This window comes from Macrotis lagotis, chromosome 8 (genome assembly GCF_037893015.1).
Source record: "Macrotis lagotis isolate mMagLag1 chromosome 8, bilby.v1.9.chrom.fasta, whole genome shotgun sequence".
NCBI classification, from domain to species: Eukaryota; Metazoa; Chordata; class Mammalia; order Peramelemorphia; family Peramelidae; genus Macrotis; species Macrotis lagotis.
The window spans coordinates 176,243,669-176,260,961 of record NC_133665.1 but is presented as its reverse complement, the minus strand read 5'-3'; the positions used below and the strand labels follow the sequence as shown (position 1 = coordinate 176,260,961).

At 42.7% G+C, this 17,293-nt stretch overlaps 1 protein-coding gene across 2 annotated transcripts in view; it reads right to left on the bottom strand.

The window, feature by feature from the left end:
* Positions 1 to 1,265: 1,265 nt before the first annotated feature.
* Positions 1,266 to 17,293, bottom strand: part of FAM107A (family with sequence similarity 107 member A) — a 133,504-nt gene continuing 117,476 nt past the window's right edge. For both annotated transcript variants that reach the window (XM_074198867.1, XM_074198868.1), the window contains 3 exons: positions 10,361 to 10,538; positions 5,162 to 5,318; positions 1,266 to 3,152 (listed from right to left, as the gene is read on the bottom strand). In XM_074198867.1, the coding sequence (XP_074054968.1) occupies positions 3,048 to 3,152; positions 5,162 to 5,318; positions 10,361 to 10,538 (440 nt within the window). In that variant the 3' untranslated portion in view covers positions 1,266 to 3,047. The remainder of the gene's footprint in view (positions 3,153 to 5,161; positions 5,319 to 10,360; positions 10,539 to 17,293) is intronic.

The following is a 17,293-nucleotide window of genomic DNA, read 5'->3' as shown; positions in this document are numbered from 1 at the left end:
ATTCAGTTCAGTTCAATTCAATTCAACTAACATTTGTACCTAGATTAGTCAGGAAAGTAAAGCCAGTCTGATAGCTTTCTTGTTGACTTTCTTGGCCATCAAAAATATGAGTCAGCCAGTCTTTTTTTAGCTGAAATTGTAGAGGGTGGAGTGAGGTTTCTACCTTTGATGCTTTTTTTAGAAAAGTCTAGAGAATATAATTTTAGAGAGGGAAGATAGGTTTTTTTTGTTTCTTAAAAATAATTAGTATAGGAGACAAGCTCAGGATGCCAGTCAAAAGAGACCTGAAGCTGTCTTAGGATGCATTGGGAGGCATAAGACTCCAGGAGTAAGGAGATGCCAATCTTATGGCACCCCCTGGCCAGGCTGCTTCTGGAGTTTGTATTGATTTCCCAATGCCACAACTTAGATGGGTTAATACACTGGAGAATGTGCAGAAGAGGCCAACCAGGATCGTACTGAATTCATACCATCTGAGGACTGGTTAAAGGGCCTGAAGAAGAGAAGGCTCAGGAGACTCAGGATGGTAACCTTCAGATATTTGAGGGCTGTCATGTAGAAGAGGGATTACCTCCTCTATTTGATCTCCAGGATCTCCAGAACCAGGAGCCACGTTGAAAATGAAGACACATGATGTCAGTTAGCCACAATTCTAGCTGCCCCAGAGAGGAAATAGTGGAGTCCTCCTCATCAAGTATGATGGGCAGGGGACACTTTTTTAGGAAAGAATTGAACTTGATGGTCACTGCATTTCCTTCCATATCCCAAATTCTATGATCCAATCATTAGTTGAGATCAGAATTTGAGAAATGAAGGAGATCCTAACTTTCTGGTGTCCAAAATGAGACTCCTGGACCACTTGAGGTCCTTCATGACCTCAAGGTGGCACCACCTGAGATTTTTAGTGAAAATGTTTTGAATTTAGTGAGCTAGCACATAAGAACCATTAGGCCAGTGTGGGGTGAACTGCCTGCCATTGTTTTTAATAAATTTAGAACCGGAAGGTTTAGATTAACCTACTAATTTCATAGAAGAGGAAACTGAGGCCCAGTGACTTATATACAGCTATTTAGTAGTAGGCATGAGACCAGAATCCTAGTCTCTTGATGTCCAGTCTGGGGGTTCTTTCTGGTGGAAAGATCCTAGTTCACTGTGGAAAGACATCTCTGAACATGTGATTGAAGGAATTCAGATGGACAAGTCTGCTGGCCAGAGCTCTCTCCAGGTCCTTGGATCTGAGAGTTCCAAGCTCACTTTTTTAGACACCCTCCTTATTCCATCCTCCTGCCCATCCCCATCCCCTGTTTTGTTTTTCCTTCCCTCCAAAGAGCTTTCACCTACTGGGAATTATTTGACAAATACATCAATACCAAGAGCATGAAGAAGTCTTGTTAGTGCAAGTCTCTTGTTTCGGGCAGGCTGGTATAGTTCAAATGGGTGTAAAGGACTGTGTTTTTATAGGGAGATGAATTTGTTTGGAAAAGACCTTGATTTTAAGGTTCTGAACTTCACTCATTCAGCCTTATCCATGAAGGCTCTACCAGGAACCGGAATTTTTATACCACTTAAAGATATTTGATCTACTTCAGCATAGTTTTATTTATTTATTCATTAATTCCTTCATTTAATTGTTTTTGATTTGCTTTATTTGGTTTAACCCAGATCTGTGATTTGAACCATGCGAGCCAGCATTTTTCATAAAACTCCTCATATTAATCACCTGAGGGTGATCTACTCTTCCTGACTTTGAGGCGGGCTGTCTCTTCCCTAGCCAGTTTTATTTTAAACTCTTTTGTAGTCTCCAACCTCCTTTGGCTCTGCCTCTGATATACAATTAGATTGGGGAGGTTGTGGATAGGGTTTAGCTCTCAGCCCAGGGTTGCTGAGGATGGGCATGGGGTAGCTGGCATGAGCAGAGACATTGGCTTCGGACTACACTACCAGATTGGACTGATCCTGGTGAGGGACTGGGAGGAGCAAAGTGTGGCCCCAACTTACACTGCTCTCTCTGCCACCCTCTCTACCAAGCTCTCCCCTTCCTGTCAGAATTCTATCTGAAATAATAAAAAGGGGGTCCAGTTTGAATAATAGGGGTAGGGGAACTGGGGGATAAGTATTCTCCAGTTTTCTCAAACAATACAAGTCATCACAAAATGGCACAGAAATCTTGGGAGTGTAGGTGATCCAGGGTTGGGAGAGGCAGAAAAGTAATTGGACTGGGTGGTCAGAAGGAGCCTAGTAAATCAGATCTGAACATAGGATCCAGATAGGTCATCTGCTCTTGGGAGGGAAGGGAGTGATTCCTTGTCATGACAGCCTAGGGTGATGCCGTCCCCATAGCAGGCATGACTGATCCTGACCCCCAAAATGATCATCTCCATGCTGATGATCTCAAACCCTGTGGCTGGCAAATCTGGGGCAAATTGGAACTTGGACTTCTAAACACTTGGTCGCTTTTTTTTGGCTGGATGGGCCAGGCTCTGATCAGGACATCCTAGCTTCCAGGACCTGGGCAGATTCAAGCAGGGGGTCATCCATGTGGATCAGCAAGGGCAGGCCACAAAGAGGCCACCACCTGCGACTCTCAAGATGATAATGTCAACTACTCTGCTTCACCAAGTCTCAAGCTTTAGCTTTAGACAAAAACACATATGTGGGCCTTTCCTCTCCCTCAATATACTGGAATTTTCAATGTGGGCCGGTCTTTGCTCAGAGTATACCTGGGGGGTTGTTACTGAGAAAGAAGATCTAGATGTTAGTGTGCCCTCAGGACAGAGAGGCCCTGGTGGGGGGCACCATGCCCATCCTCATGGGAAGAGTCCTACTAGGAAGCGCTATGTGCACCCTGACCATTAAACTGACCCTGTTCTGTACCCAGAGGCACCATGAGGCATTTTGGGGGCAAGCGTTAGTGTCAGAAAGGAGTCCCAAAGGTCTGGTTGTCGCTGTCCATGTGGTACACAGAGATGCCAGGGAGAGGTGGGTGTGGACGCTGCTGGGGTCGAGGCTCCGGGAGGTCAAGAGAATGGTAGCTCTGTCCTCACCTGCTAGACTTGCTCCTCCCCTGCTACTGTGGCAATACGTCGCAGATTTTCTTTAACTTTAATAAACTCAGGTGCCTGATCTTCTTCCTTTTTGGTTTCTTTTTCCATCTGAAGAGAAAAAAGTCAACACATCAAGGGGGAACGCTGAGGCTATTTCTCGTTCTTAGTCAGTTGGCCAAGTGTCTATTCTTTGTCTACACTGGGTTATTCGACCTTGACTCAGGAGACCCGAGATTGGACCTCACCTGGGCAGGTCACATGGATGAACTTGGAGCTGGATGGCAGCACTTTGGCCTTCTCATTCATCCCTCTTCTCTAGATTAGGCAACAGTGTGATCCAGTGAGAAGAGAGCTCTGGGTGCTAATCTACTTCTGAGACTTACAACAGTAAGTCGGTCTAACTCTGGCCGAGTCACTTCTTCTTTCTAGGCCTATAAAATGAAGGGCTTGGATAAGAGCCCTTTCAACTCTAAGGTTTCTTCCAGCTCGAGCCTCTAAGACCACTCCATGGTTAAGTGACTCATACAGGGTCATTCAAATACAAAGGAGCTGAGCAAAAATTTGAACCTGATCTTCTGACTGCAACTCCAATGCTCTTTCCACCATACCCCAAACCACTGAGTCTGTCAAAGTAGGTGTATTAACACCCAGAGTTTATCTCTTGCTATAGGAATTGTGAAACACTTTAGCTGACAAACTAACTCATTTATCTACCTATATGGTTTATCTTACCCATCTCCTGGCGTGGTTGTGAAGAAAAGACTGACTCTTCATTAAAACACAATGTCAGGGCGCCCAGGTGGCTCAGTGGATAAAGCACCGGCCCTGGAGTCAGGAGTACTTGGGTTCAAATCCGCCCTCAGACACTTAATAATGACCTAGCTGTGTGGCCTTGGGTAAGCCACTTAACCCCATTTGCCTTGCAAAAACCTAAAAAAAACCCCCCAAACCAAAAAACACAATGTCCTGTCCTAATTTGTTGTTCAGTTATGTCTGAATCTTTGTGATCTTTCTCCAGCTCATTTACAGATGAGGAAACTGAGGCAAACAGGATTAAGTGATTTGCCCAGGGTTACACTGCTACTAAGTGTCTGAGGCTGGATTTGAACTCAGAAAGGTGAGTCTCCCTGATTTCAAGCCCATGGCTCTATCTACTACATCACCTGGCTGCCCATATAGTGCTACCCTAATCTCGGATTCTGGCTTAACAGGATTAGTGTTATATCTAGAAGGAACCTTAGAGACCTAGGCCAGACCCTACTTTTTTTGTAGAAGAGGAAACAGAAGACTGAAAAAGTTAAAATACTTGTCCAAGGTTAGAAAGTAGAATAAGCAGGATTTGAATTTAAATCTTCCTGCTTCAAATTCAGTTCTCTCTCTCTCTCTCTTTGTCTCTCTGTCTCTCTCTCTCTCTCTCTCTCTGTCTCTCTGTCTCTCTCTCTCTCTCTCTCTCTCTCTGTCTCTCTGTCTCTTTGTCTCTCTCTTCCTTTGTCACATCACTTAGGTTCTTTGAGACTCAGTTTCTCCTTCAATAAAATTTGGGTAACAGTACTTGCAGAGATAGTCCCTGGTAAAACTTAAAAGGTTGTTTCTGAGTTCTTGTTCTCTGAAAGGCCCTCCAGGCCTTTGCAGGTTTGCCTTTAACCTGCAGCTTCATGGACTGCATTCTTAGGAGGATAGAAAGTTCTGCCCAGAAAGGACCTTGGACATATCCTCCAAGCCATTAGGGTTTTGTTTTGGGTTTTTTTGGGTTTTTGTTTTTGCAAGGCAATGGGGTTAAGTGGCTTGCCCAAGGCCACACAGCTAGGTCATTATTAAATGTCTGAGGCCAGATTTGTACTTATGTCCTCCTGATTCCAGGGCGGGTGCTCTATCTACTGCATCACCTAGTTTTTCCACCCCTTAGGGTTTTACAGATTTTACAAGTTTTACAAACTCTGGGGTTTTCAACCCAGAGGAGCCTTGTCCATGACCCAGTTGGCCATGGCGGCAGGACTTGGCTGGCCTCCCAGGCCCAGATTGGTCCTTGCTGTCTCTACCTGCTCTCCCATTCTCTGCTCTATGCTAGGGCAGGCTCTGGTTTCAACCTAATCTGAATTTTGGGGGGCCTTTTCTACCTCTTCCAATCTTTGCTGTCTCTTCAGGAGCTCCTGTTCAAATGGCGATTTGAGTTTCTTGGCCTCTTCTTCCTCTTTCTTCAGCCTAAGCAGCTGATTCCGCCGCCTGTGCTCCAGAACCCTCTGTAGCTCTGGCTTGCTGTCCACTCCCAGGCCTCTGCAGGTGTTAGGATGGGGTGAGGGGAGAGGGAACAAGGAAAGAATATTAGTGGGGAGCAAACCATCTGGATTAGGTTCCCATCCTACCCCCTTGGTACATGATTTCCTAGTGCTCCTTATGAAAATGAGGCCTTGCCTGCTATGTTGGCTTTTCCTGCCCCCTAAAACTGTGGGAACCTGGGGAGTTTTATTGTCAATAAAATGAGGACCCAAAGAGGATTTACTGCAGGTTTGGGAGCGTTACTCCACAAATTAGAATGTCATACTTTTGGGGTTGTCGTTCGAAGGTCTTCCTTCTTGAAAAGGACCAATGACATCCAGAGGGCAATATCTCCACTTGCTCATGAAGTGGATACACGAAAGAACAGGAAAGAGGTGAAGTTCCTGGCTTCCCCACCCTCTCCTCTCCTCGATGACTCAAGCCAAGCAGGAAGGGAGATGCCACCTCCTCAGAGGCCTTGGCACTTGTAGCTGTGAGACCATGCATGGGTCACCATCTCCCACTGAGCCTCAGCTCACTCCTACAGAATGGGTAGAAAAATAAACCTTGTGCTTTTAGGGTGTTGAATGGAAAGCTCTTTGTAAATCTTAGAGTGACAGAGAAATGTGAATTCTACTTGTTGCTGGCTCCAAAGCGTGTTATAAAAATGTACCCAGAGGGATTGTGGGCAGTGCCTTTTTCTATGGTAGAACTAAGAGTATAGTGAAAAGAACAGGGAAAATATAACCATGGTGACAGTTATTTTACTCAGATAGGAGAAGGACTCCTGTTAAGGCAGGATTTATGGCTTATGGATAAATCTTAGGCAGTAACTGTTAGAGGGTGAGAGATTTTAAGTGACCTGCCTGATCACACAACTGTTAGGCCAGACATAGGGTTTGACTGGAAGTCCGGAGATCTAACCATCATATTGTCTTGCCTCTCTGATGGTATTATCATTTTTTTAAAATCTTGCTTTTTTAAAAAAATCTTGTGACTTCATAGGTATAGGAACCCTCCTTCTACCAATTCAGAATGGCAAAACATTTTGTAATTTATTGTCTTGGAGAACTTCTTAGGGGCACTAAGAGATCAAGGTCAGGGTCACTCAGCTAGAATGTGTCAGAGGCTTGCTTCTCTAAGGTTGCTTCTCCAAGGTTGCTTCTCTAAAATAATCTTTTACTAGGGAAAGAACTATTACCTCCAAAAACTGCCACTTCTGGGGCCAAGGATCACAACAGAGAGAAAAGTAACCTTATTATTCAGGCTTAAAGAAATTGATTTCATGCAGACAAGATGAAAGTCTGTTTGAAAAATATCTTAGTCTTAGTGGACCACAAGCTCCAAATAAACCAGTCATATGATGCAGGATCCAGAAGAGCCCTTTTAGTAAATTTTTCAGAAGTCAAGAGGGCACCAACCCTGGTCAGACCATATCTGCTTGGTTCTAGGTACCCCAGCGGAAGGCAGCCAGCATGTTGGATGACCTTCACATTGTGCCACACCAGGAACATTTGAAGGAGTTGAGGAGGTTTTGCATGGTGGAGGAAAGACACTGGGGACAGGATGTTTGTGTTTTAGTAATAGAAAGGAAGAAGGATCAGATGTGTTTGACCTTGGCCCCAGAGGGTAGAAAGAGGGAAGTGAGTTAGGCAAGAAGGAAAATTGAGGTTTGAGGTTAGGACAAACAGAGGAAAAATTTGTGATTTTGTGACTATGAATGGAGTGGGATGAAGGTCCAAAGGTTGGGGTGCCCTTACTGCTGGGTAGTAATGAAGTAATAGAGTAATGAAGTCCTGTACAATGACCACTCCTGTCCAGCAGAGGAAACAATTGAGTCACCAAGTCATTGGATTCCAGTGGCAGAGGGGACCTCAATGGGCTTCAGGTCCAATCAGCACCAGGACAAGAGCCCCCTGTACCACAATCCAATGCGAGATGTTCATTGAGTGGATCAATCTCTGGAGGACTATTTTAGTTCAGGTAATAATACCTCTTTGCCCAAATGTCTGCCTGAGTGAAATAACCAGATTGAGTCTCTATATTTTTTAATTGATCTTATTTACAATTAATTGGTTTTATCCTGTAACTGCCTAAGTCATGGTTCTTTGTGAATGAACTTTAGTTCAGAAATTCGTTTGATTTGCAATAAGATAAGTTTAGAAATTGAGTTCTGGCACTCATTACTCTACTCTTGCCTCAAGGAAATCTGCTATTCCTGAGGGGTACAGGTAGACAGCATGGAGTCTGAGCTAGCATCTTTGTACTGTCAAGTTATCTTTCACGGACGTCTGGTTCGTTGCCCAGAGATGTCTGGTTTACTATCCAGAGACGTCTGGTCCGTTTTCTCTGACCTTGCAGGAAACTGTGGATGGGGAACAAGTTAAGGCTGGTTAAAAGAACTTGACATCCTGATTGATGAAATCAATATGATTGGTTAGAAAGCTGAGGTATGGGGGAATAATATGATTGGTTGGAAATTGGGAATGTGGGGCTAGCAACAATACCCTCCTTTCCTCCTATGATTGAGAAGTGTTCATTGTTTGAGTCCACCTGTAAAGTGAGAGAGAATGGATCAGATGTCTCTGGATAGCAAACCAGACATCCTTGAAGGATAGTTTGGCGATACAAACATGCTAGCTCAGACTCCATGCTGTCTACCTGAACCCCCAAGGATAGCAGATTTCCTTGAGGCAAGAATAGAGTAATGAGTGCCAGAACTGAATTTCTAATCTTAACTTATTACAAATCAACTGAATTTCTGATCTAAAGTTTATACACAAAGAAACATGACTTAGGCAGTTATAGGATAAAACCAATTAATTGTAAATAAGATCAATAAAAAAGATGTAGAATCAATCTGGTTATTGCACTCAGTCAGACATTTGGGCAAAGAGGTATTATTACCTGAACTATAATGGTCCTCAAGAAGGAAAAGGGGCTGGAAAGTCCTCCTTTATGCATTATCTTTACTTCATATTTTTGGTTTGGATCTGGGGTTTCACTGGCATGGAGAACTCTCGATATGGAAATTGTATTTTGTGAACTCACTAAAGTATCCAGCCCAAAGTCACCAGCTGCTAGGCAAGAGCAGGGTTTGAACTAGTCTTAGAGAGTAGTCTGGGGAGACTGAGGGGTTAAATAATTTGCCCACAGTCATATAGTATGTGTCAATGGTAGGTGAGACTCAGCCTCTTTTAATCCATTTTCTCCTATTTTGCCTCTGGGACCCAAAAGGACCGATCTAATCCCCTTCCTCAGCAAATCCCCTTCCTCTTTCAAGGCATAACTATCATTCTTTTCTAGTGAAACTACTATCATTCTCATTTTACAGAGAAAGAAAACTGAGGCTTTGAGAGGTACATGGTCACCTAGCTCCCGAGATGGCCGAATGCCACCCAATAGGGTAGATGGATTGCATCTTGCACCACCTCAGTAGTCAGTAGATGTCCTCAACTTGGCTACATGGCCTTCTTTACCCATTATTGCCTAAGATTCTTTCTCCCCTTCTGCCACTGGCCTCTTTTCATGTACCCTCATGGTTGTTAACCTAACCTTGATCCAGGCCTGGTAGTGGTAGGTGAGAGAAACGCCACTCTTTTCAATTTTCATTGGAAACAGAATGAGTAGATTTGTGGATAGGAGCCATTGTCCACTTTATCACATTGTTTTTCCCTTTCCTACCAAACTCCCCTCTTTCCTGCAAGGGTACTAACATCCCTCCAGACTCCCAGGTTAATTATCTCCCTCATTACACTTCTCTCCCCTCTCAGCTGAGAATTGCTCCGTCTCGAACAACCTCTTAATTGCCAAATATAGTGGACTTTTTCTCAGTCCTCATCCTTCCTGATGACTCTGCAGCCTTTTGAACTGTGAACCACCCTCTTCATCTGGGTACTTACTGTTTCCTCTCTGACTTGCTGAAAATGATATACATGACTTGTAAAAATTCTCATCTTTATTCAGTTAAAAGTTAATAACTTAGCTGTGTGACCTTGGGCAAGTCACTTAACTCCATTGCCTTGCAAAGACTAAAAAAATAAGTTAAAAACTTGGAAACGATTTTGAAATGTAATTAAAAATCTTCTAGAGCTTCAGTGAATTTTGTTAAAAATATAAAATTGCAACACCTTCTGACTGGTTTGTAGGAATAATTGATTGCCATCAGTGAAGCTGGAAATTTTCCAGTTGGATGCCATCAAAAGCCTTTGCATATTTTCTGGATGGCTTTGAAAAATGAAGATTATGTTTTAGTAGGTGTAGTTGGTTATATCCTTCTGTGGGGGCTTTCAGAGCCTTGTCTGGTACATTTGTTAAAAGCTATGATAATTATTGAAATATGTAAATATTTCACATATTGAAATACAGATCTTAGATCTAAAGTTTTAAATCTCCATTTCATGGTTGCTATTGTTCAGCCATTTTCACTCCCCATTTGGGGTTTTCTTGGCAAAGATCCTGGCGTGATTTGCCATTTCCATCTCCAACTCATTTAGGTGACTTGCCCAGGGTCATACAGCTAGTAAGTCTCTGAGGCTGGAAATTGCTATATCACATGGAACTTATCCAAGATTTTTTTTTTAAAAAAGGGATATTCTATCCCATAACTTTTGTGAAAATATTATTATTAATAATTGGAGTCAAAGCAAAAAGGTTTGTTTTGCCTCTAGTAATTAAAAAATTTTCCAAAATATTTCATCTTCATCTCCCCTTTTAAAAATTTTAATTTTTGTGTAAGATTTATAATGAACATAAGTATGTATAATATAATAGTAATTATATTTATGTTATGTATATTTAATTAACTATATTAATAATGAGCAATTATAAGTATATAAGATTACATCATTTATAAAAAAAGTAAATATAGAGCTATTGGACCCATGCATAACTGAAAGGAGTACATAGTTTTAAAAACCTGGATGGCACTGAAATAGTTGATCTATGTAGAGGTAAGTTCTAATCTTTTTTTGGTACCCAGTTTCCATGACAACCAAGAGTCTCCAGCTGAGGATGCTCAGGATCTCCCTTGGAGATTCCATCCCCCTCCCCCCCCTCACCTTCTGTGATTCATGAGGAGCTCCCTATGCAGCTCCTGGTGACTTCTGGAGGCTTTTACAGGATTTGTCAGCTTCTTGGGCTTGATAAGTTCTGCGTTCCAATCTTTGTAGTCCGGATGGGCCATGACTCCCCCAGCTCTCTCTGTTCTATCCCTCTGCATTTCAGAGTACAGTGAAGCTGTAAAGAGGGGCAAGGAGGGCGCACTCATTAGAAATGGGGGGGTTTCCTCAGGGAAGATGGCAAGGCTCAAACTTCTCTGGTGGCACCCCCATTCTTGAGGAATAAGTAGGATTAAAGGATCAGCTCTAAAAAGAGCTGAAATAATCCTCTTCTCTATTCCCCTCATGCTGCAGATGGGGAAATTGAGGCCCATAGAGGTCAGGTCACTTGCCCAGGGTCATCTAGGAGTGGTAGTGAGGCCAGGATTCTAGACCTGGCTCCAGATGCGGGGGCTTCCTCTGATGCCCGTTCTGTCCTGAGGGCTGAAGGGTTTATAAGACTTATGAGGGAGGCAGGACAAGTATTCTAATCCCATTTCTTAAAGCCACATGTAGGACTTCACTGGTCATGGGGTTGCCACTGAGGAATGCCTTTTACCAATACAGAGCCCACCCTGAAGTATAACTTGGGAGCTCTGGTGGGCAGTGATGGGTTACATTTAACCTTGCTCAGGTGGATAGGAGCAGGTCTTGAACCCAGGTGTCCCGACACCCCCATGCCTCTACCCCATTTGACAGATGAGGAACCACAGGCTCATTCAGGTTAAGTGACTTGCCTAGGGTCCCACAAGCATATATTAGAAACCTGCTGTATACCTCTGTGCCAGGGGTTAGGAATACAAAAGCAACAATGAAACAGTCCTTGTCCTTGAGGTATTATTCTGTCAGAAAAAAGTCACTCATAAATCTGCAAAAGTGGAGCTTGAACTCAGGGTTTCTGACTTTAATGAAAGGAAGTCAGAAAGGAAAGGAAAGAAGCATTTATTTAGTGCCTACTATATGCCACATGCTTTAAAAATATTATGTTCTTTGATCCTCACAACAAACCTGAGAGTCTATTATTATTAGTTCCAATTTACAGACAAGGAAACCAAGGCATCCAGGTGTTAAGTGACTTACCCACACTCACACAGCTAGTAGGTGTCTGAAGCAGGATTTGAACTTGAGGCTTCCTGACTAGGCTTCCACTGCACCACCTAGTTTGATAATACTATACTTTCCATAGCACCATGCCCCAAACCCAGGTGACAAAACAACCCAATTTTAGATCATATGAGTTAAAGGTAAAAGATGTTGAGGTTCAGTCATTTTCAGCCATGTCTGACTCTTCATGATCTCATCTGTAAAATGAGCTGGAGAAGGAAATATCAAACCACTCCAGTATCTTTGCCAATGAGGAAACTGAGAAAAATGGGGTGAAGTGACTTGCCCAGGGTCATACAGCTAGCAAATGTCTGAGCCCAGGTTTGAACTCAGGTCTCCCTGACTCCAAGCCTGGTGCTTTATCCATTGAAGAGAGGAATAGTAATGAATCAGGTATCTAGGATCAGGGAGAGGATAGTCATCCATCTCTGTCCAAGTCCGACTGTAGTGTGAATAGTCTAACTAGTTCCAGTGGTCATAGAGTCATAGACTTAGAAATGGAAAGGATGTCCAGTTTTCCTCCTTGAAGATGAGGAAGTGACCTAGACAGGTAAAGGGTCTGTCTGCCCTTGGAGCATGTGAGAAGGGAATAGCAGAGCCAGGATTCAAACTGAGGTCTTTCAACTCCAAATCTGGAGCTCTTTGTCCTCTAAAACCTTGCTTTTTTCCTCTCCTAGGATCTGTACCTCATGACTGACCCTGCAATAGGGCTCAAGATAGGCTAGAAAGTGTCTGAGACCAGTATCCAGTTCAGATTCTTCATGGAAAGAGGAAGGAAGGTAAGGGGGACAGTCAAATCTTTAAAGCCATTTGAAAAGAAGAAAAAGTTATTCAAGAACAATGACACATGGGGTTTTCCAGGTTTCCTGGTCTTAATGTATGCTGAAAGCCAATATAGAACCACTCCCCTCAGTGCTATAGCTTAAGGATCAGAGGCTTCACATGCAATTACTCTGTAAAAAGTAATGGGACTAAGACCCAATTTAGAGGCACATTACCCGAGAATGTCAAGACAGAGAGACTCGCAGGTAGCAAAATATTCTTTGCAGCACTTTTTGTGGAGCAGTGAACTGGAAATAAAGATGCCCATTGCTTGGGAATGGATGGCCCATGAATGTTATAGAGTATTACTGGTCTATGAAATGATGGAGTGAAGGAATTCAGACAGTCATAGGAAGCCATCCACTTTTTTTCCCTGACCAAAAAACCCCCAAATCTCACATTGGCTATACACAAAGAATGCATGTCTCCTTCAGATTTTAATTCTATTGATGCATAGAATTATGAATATATACATTTATAGCTAGAAATTCTTTAATCTTAAATGATGTTAAATCTTGTTAAATGGGTGGAGGGTCTTCGTTCTTGAGGTGTAAATTGACTCCTATTGTTTCATTGTTTAATGTAAAATTTACATCCTATCTCCTCATTCCCAACCCCCAGCTTCCAACCTCCTCCTGGGTTCCAGGTGAGAGGGAGAGAGTTCCCCTCTTGCCCTCAGTGCCCAGAAAAGGGGTAAAGCTATAAAACCTGGGTTGGACATCCACTGCAACTGGTCCCCTCTCCCTGGCCCAGTCAGCTCTCTGACTGTCTTTCCTTATCTCCCTCTCTCTCTGTCTCAGTCTCTGTCTACCAAGCAACTGCACCTGACCTTTTGTTATTCACTCTAAAAGCACTTGTTGACTCTGGGAGGAGGAAAAGTTTCAAACTTGTCTACTTTGTAATAAAACTTGAACAATTTAAAAAAAAAAATCCTAGGGAGCATTTGAATTCTTTTGCCTTTTCAGTGGCCTTAAGCTCTTCTGTCTTTACCTCTATATCTCATCAGCAACACTATCACTTCTCTGGCAAGAAGGTCAGTGAACTTAATCTTTAGCTCTCCAGAATCATGGTTGGTGATTGTGTTGATAGGAATTCTTTGTCTATTTGGTATTATTATACAAATTGTTCTTCTGGTTTGTTGTCGCCTTCCTCAGACTGAAGACTTGTATGAACTGATGCAAAGTGAAATCAGTAGAATCAGGAAAATGATACAAAAGACCATAAGAGATGCATATGAAAAGCACAGTACTCTTGGTCCTGTTCTATCAGGAAACATATCTCCCTCCCCTTGTTGGAGAGGTGGCAGCCTACAGCAGCATAATGTCACTTATACCTGTCAGAATGGTTCCTGGATTGGTTGTATTAATTCAATTTGGCAAGCATTAATTAAATGCCTGCTTTATATGGGGCACTCCTGGGGATACAATAACAAAAACTCTGGTTCTTGGATGCAAGGAGCTTTTAATGTACTTGGTGAGAAGCAGGGTGGGAAGAAGAACAATATTTACATGGATAAGCAAGTGCAAAACATAAGTTAAGTGCAAATTCCTTTTGTGTGGGTGTGTGTGGGAGTATGAATCGGTAAGCATTTTGAGAAATGACGTTTAGGCTGAACCTTGAGGTTAAACTCAAGGTTTCAAGGGAAAGCATTCTGGGTACGGGACGTAGCCAGGGAAGATGCATGAAGTCAGGAGATGGAGAGTCCTACTTGAGGAACATCAAGAGAGCAGTGTCATTGGCTCCAAAAAAGATGAGCAGTTCAGGGCTGGCCTTCTCTGACAGAATTTGAGGGGGGGGAAAGCTTCCCATACCAGAATTTCTTCCCCATCGCGATCAAGTCCACCGAATCATTTTACTTATTTCTTTCTGTTAAAAGTATGTCCAGTGTAGCAACAACAATAACTTTTGTAACACACTTACTATATGCAATATAACAACCCTCCCAACAACCCTGTGAGGAAATTTTACAGATTAGGAAACTGAGACAAATAGAGGTTAGGTTGCTTGCCCAGGGGCACATAGTATAGTCAGGTTGAAGATCTACTCTATCAAGTCAATTCTCACTATTTAGATGTCACTTATTAAAGTGCCTCGATTTGTACCCGCCTGGGAAGTTTATACCAACGGCAAACTTTTTCTGAGTATGTTTGTCCAAATTTGTGATTGGTGCTGGTACAATTAGTGGGAGAAGGGGAGAAACATTTTGTGGATATCTTTTATTTTTACATCAAAGATGATTCCAACCCTTTCTTTCTGTTTGGTTTCTAGAGCAGGACTTTGAACAGTTAATAAATAAAGGCCATATCTGTCCTGTGACATAATAAATAGCAACCCCAAGGGGGTTGGTTGTGCAACCTCCACCTCAATATTATGACTAGGAGTCATAGAGCTCCCTGAAGGGTATTGGGGCTCAATCCTTGGGGGAGAGTGGGTGGGAACAGAGAGACCTGAGACTTGCCCTGTATCAACAAGGTAGTCAAAGAATTGGAGAAAGGATAGATTCCTCTCAAGAGAATTTGCAGAGTGGGATGTATAGGAATCACACAGGTGAAGACAGCAAGGACAAATTGCAAACTGTTCCAGAGAGGAGAGAATCAAGATAATGTTGTTAGGAAGTGACCTGGAAGGGATCTGCCCCCCCCTCCAAGACATAGAGGAGAGAAGGCAGTACATTCCTCCATCAAAGATAGCCTCTTGATAAAAGCTAAGAGATGGGGCTGGAATAGAAAGGCCCATGGGGTGAAATCCATAAAGACATGTTGGAAAGACATCATGAAGGGTTTGTATGTAAACCCTGGGTTGGGTCTCCTTGTGGGGAAAAGCTCTGAGGTCACCTTTGATTTTTTTCCTCCCCTTAAAATAAAAATACATATTAAAAAATTATTATGTTTTGTTTTCATGTCACCCTTATTTTTTAATATTCTCTCCTCACTTCCTTCCTTAGAGAGCCATTTTCTTAAACAATAAAAAAGGGAATAGGAAAAAAATACTCCAGCAATTCAATCCATATTTCAGCTGAGTGTAATAGAATGTGGATATCCTATACCCTTTCTTCACCAACATGGCAGCCACCCTGGTTCAAGCCCTCATCATCATCTCTAGGCCTAGCCTCCCAACTGGTCTCCCCTTCTCTAGTCTCTCCTTTCTCCAATCCATCATCCATTCACCTGTCAAGTAAGCCTGGGACCAATCACTTCATTACTTGGTTAAGAAGCTCCAGTGGCTTCTGATTTCCTTTAATTACCTCACTCCTGTCCAATACAAACTCCTCTGTTTGTCATTTCAAACCCTTTGTGATGTCCTTCCAACATGTCTTTTTGGATTTCAGCCCATGGGCCTTTCCATTCCAGCCCCATCTCTTAGCTTTTGTCCTAAGGCTGTCTCTGATAGAGGAAGGAGGAATGTACTGTCTTCTCTCCTCTACCTCCAGGGTCATCTCCCAGGCTACCTCCTAACAACAAGACTTTGGGGTCTGACCTCTTCCAAATTCTATGGTATGTATTTTGTATTTCCCACTATATAGGCTATTTCCTCCCATTAGAAGGTAAGCTTCTTGAGGGCAGGGATTGTTTTCTTTTTTTAATCCCTGATTCCTCCTGTTGCTTAAGGACTTTTTCCTTGGCCTTCTCTGAACTAGGCTATGGTATACCCTTGACCCCTTTGATTCCATGGTTGACTGTCTCCACTATATTCTTAGTGGATGCCTCTTCTCTTGGCATCAATCTACCAACTCCTGTTTTTAATTAGGGCAGAGCCTGTCTCTTTGCTTTTATTTGCTTCTGAATACTACTTGACTTGTAGAAATACACTGTTCCTCCAGGGCTGACTTTTCCCCTAAAAACTCCACCTGTTTATAATCCTATATACACCTGGAAGTGCCTCTTAGACAAAATGAACCTTTTCCTTTTTCTCCTAAATCTGTTCTCTGTTCTGATTTCCCTCTTGGGTTAGAATGAACTCTACCAAGGTCATTGCCAAGGGCTAGATAACTGTGGTGAACTAGGGAGATCACTGACTCTGGAGTCAGGAGACCTAGGTTGGGGTCCCAGCTCTGTCACTGCTTCCGGATAAATGTGTGCCTCAGTTACCAAAACTGTAAAATTAGTATTGGAGCTTTGGGATCCTTATCATGTCCTGGGTTCACGTAAAGCAGGTAAAGCTACCAAAAACCATTTAGAGATTTATAACATTGTTCGAGGGTCACATAAAATTATCAGCTTAAAAATCCTAACCCTAAAAAAGCTCTTAGATTTATTGAATTTCAAGTCCTGCCTGCAGCTGCCTAGGCAGGGCCAGACCAAATGATTTTTCAAGCCTTCTGGAGGTCAGAGGTTCCCCCACTCCTAATGTTTATTTTGTTTCTGAACATTTTCTAGTTTCAGTTTTAGTTCTGGACCTTTGGGGAACACTCTGAGTTACTGCAATATAGGAAAAATCATAACCAGACAAAGGATTTGTATTTGCTGGCCCTCTCTGCCAGTTAATCTAGGACCTTCCTGAACATCAGCCTGGGTGTTAGTAGTGCTCTGGTTTCATGATCTACTCAGTTCTAAATAATGGATTATTTTGAATCAGTCCCCTCTCGGACAGCTACTGGCTATCTTTAATTTGGCAGGAGCTAGATCTACATCAGCACCTACACTTCTCCCTTCCCCTTCCCCTTGTAATTGTGTAAACCCAAATTTTTCAAAACCCAAACTTTCAAAAGCAATTAGAGGGGGGCTAGGCCATTTCACAGAGTCAAAGCTGCCTTCAGATTTATAACTGGAGAGACCTGTAGACCTTGCAGAAGGCAGAAGCTAGCATTCAGATTTTCCAAACCTCAATTAGAGGTGATAAAACAATTCTGATCAGAAATATAGAATTAAATGAAATGGCTGCCAATGGGCAGCCTTAGGAAACTCTTGTAAGTATGCTGGCCAGTCCTTCCTTGTAATTTAGAACCTTAGAAATTTGCCTAGACCATAA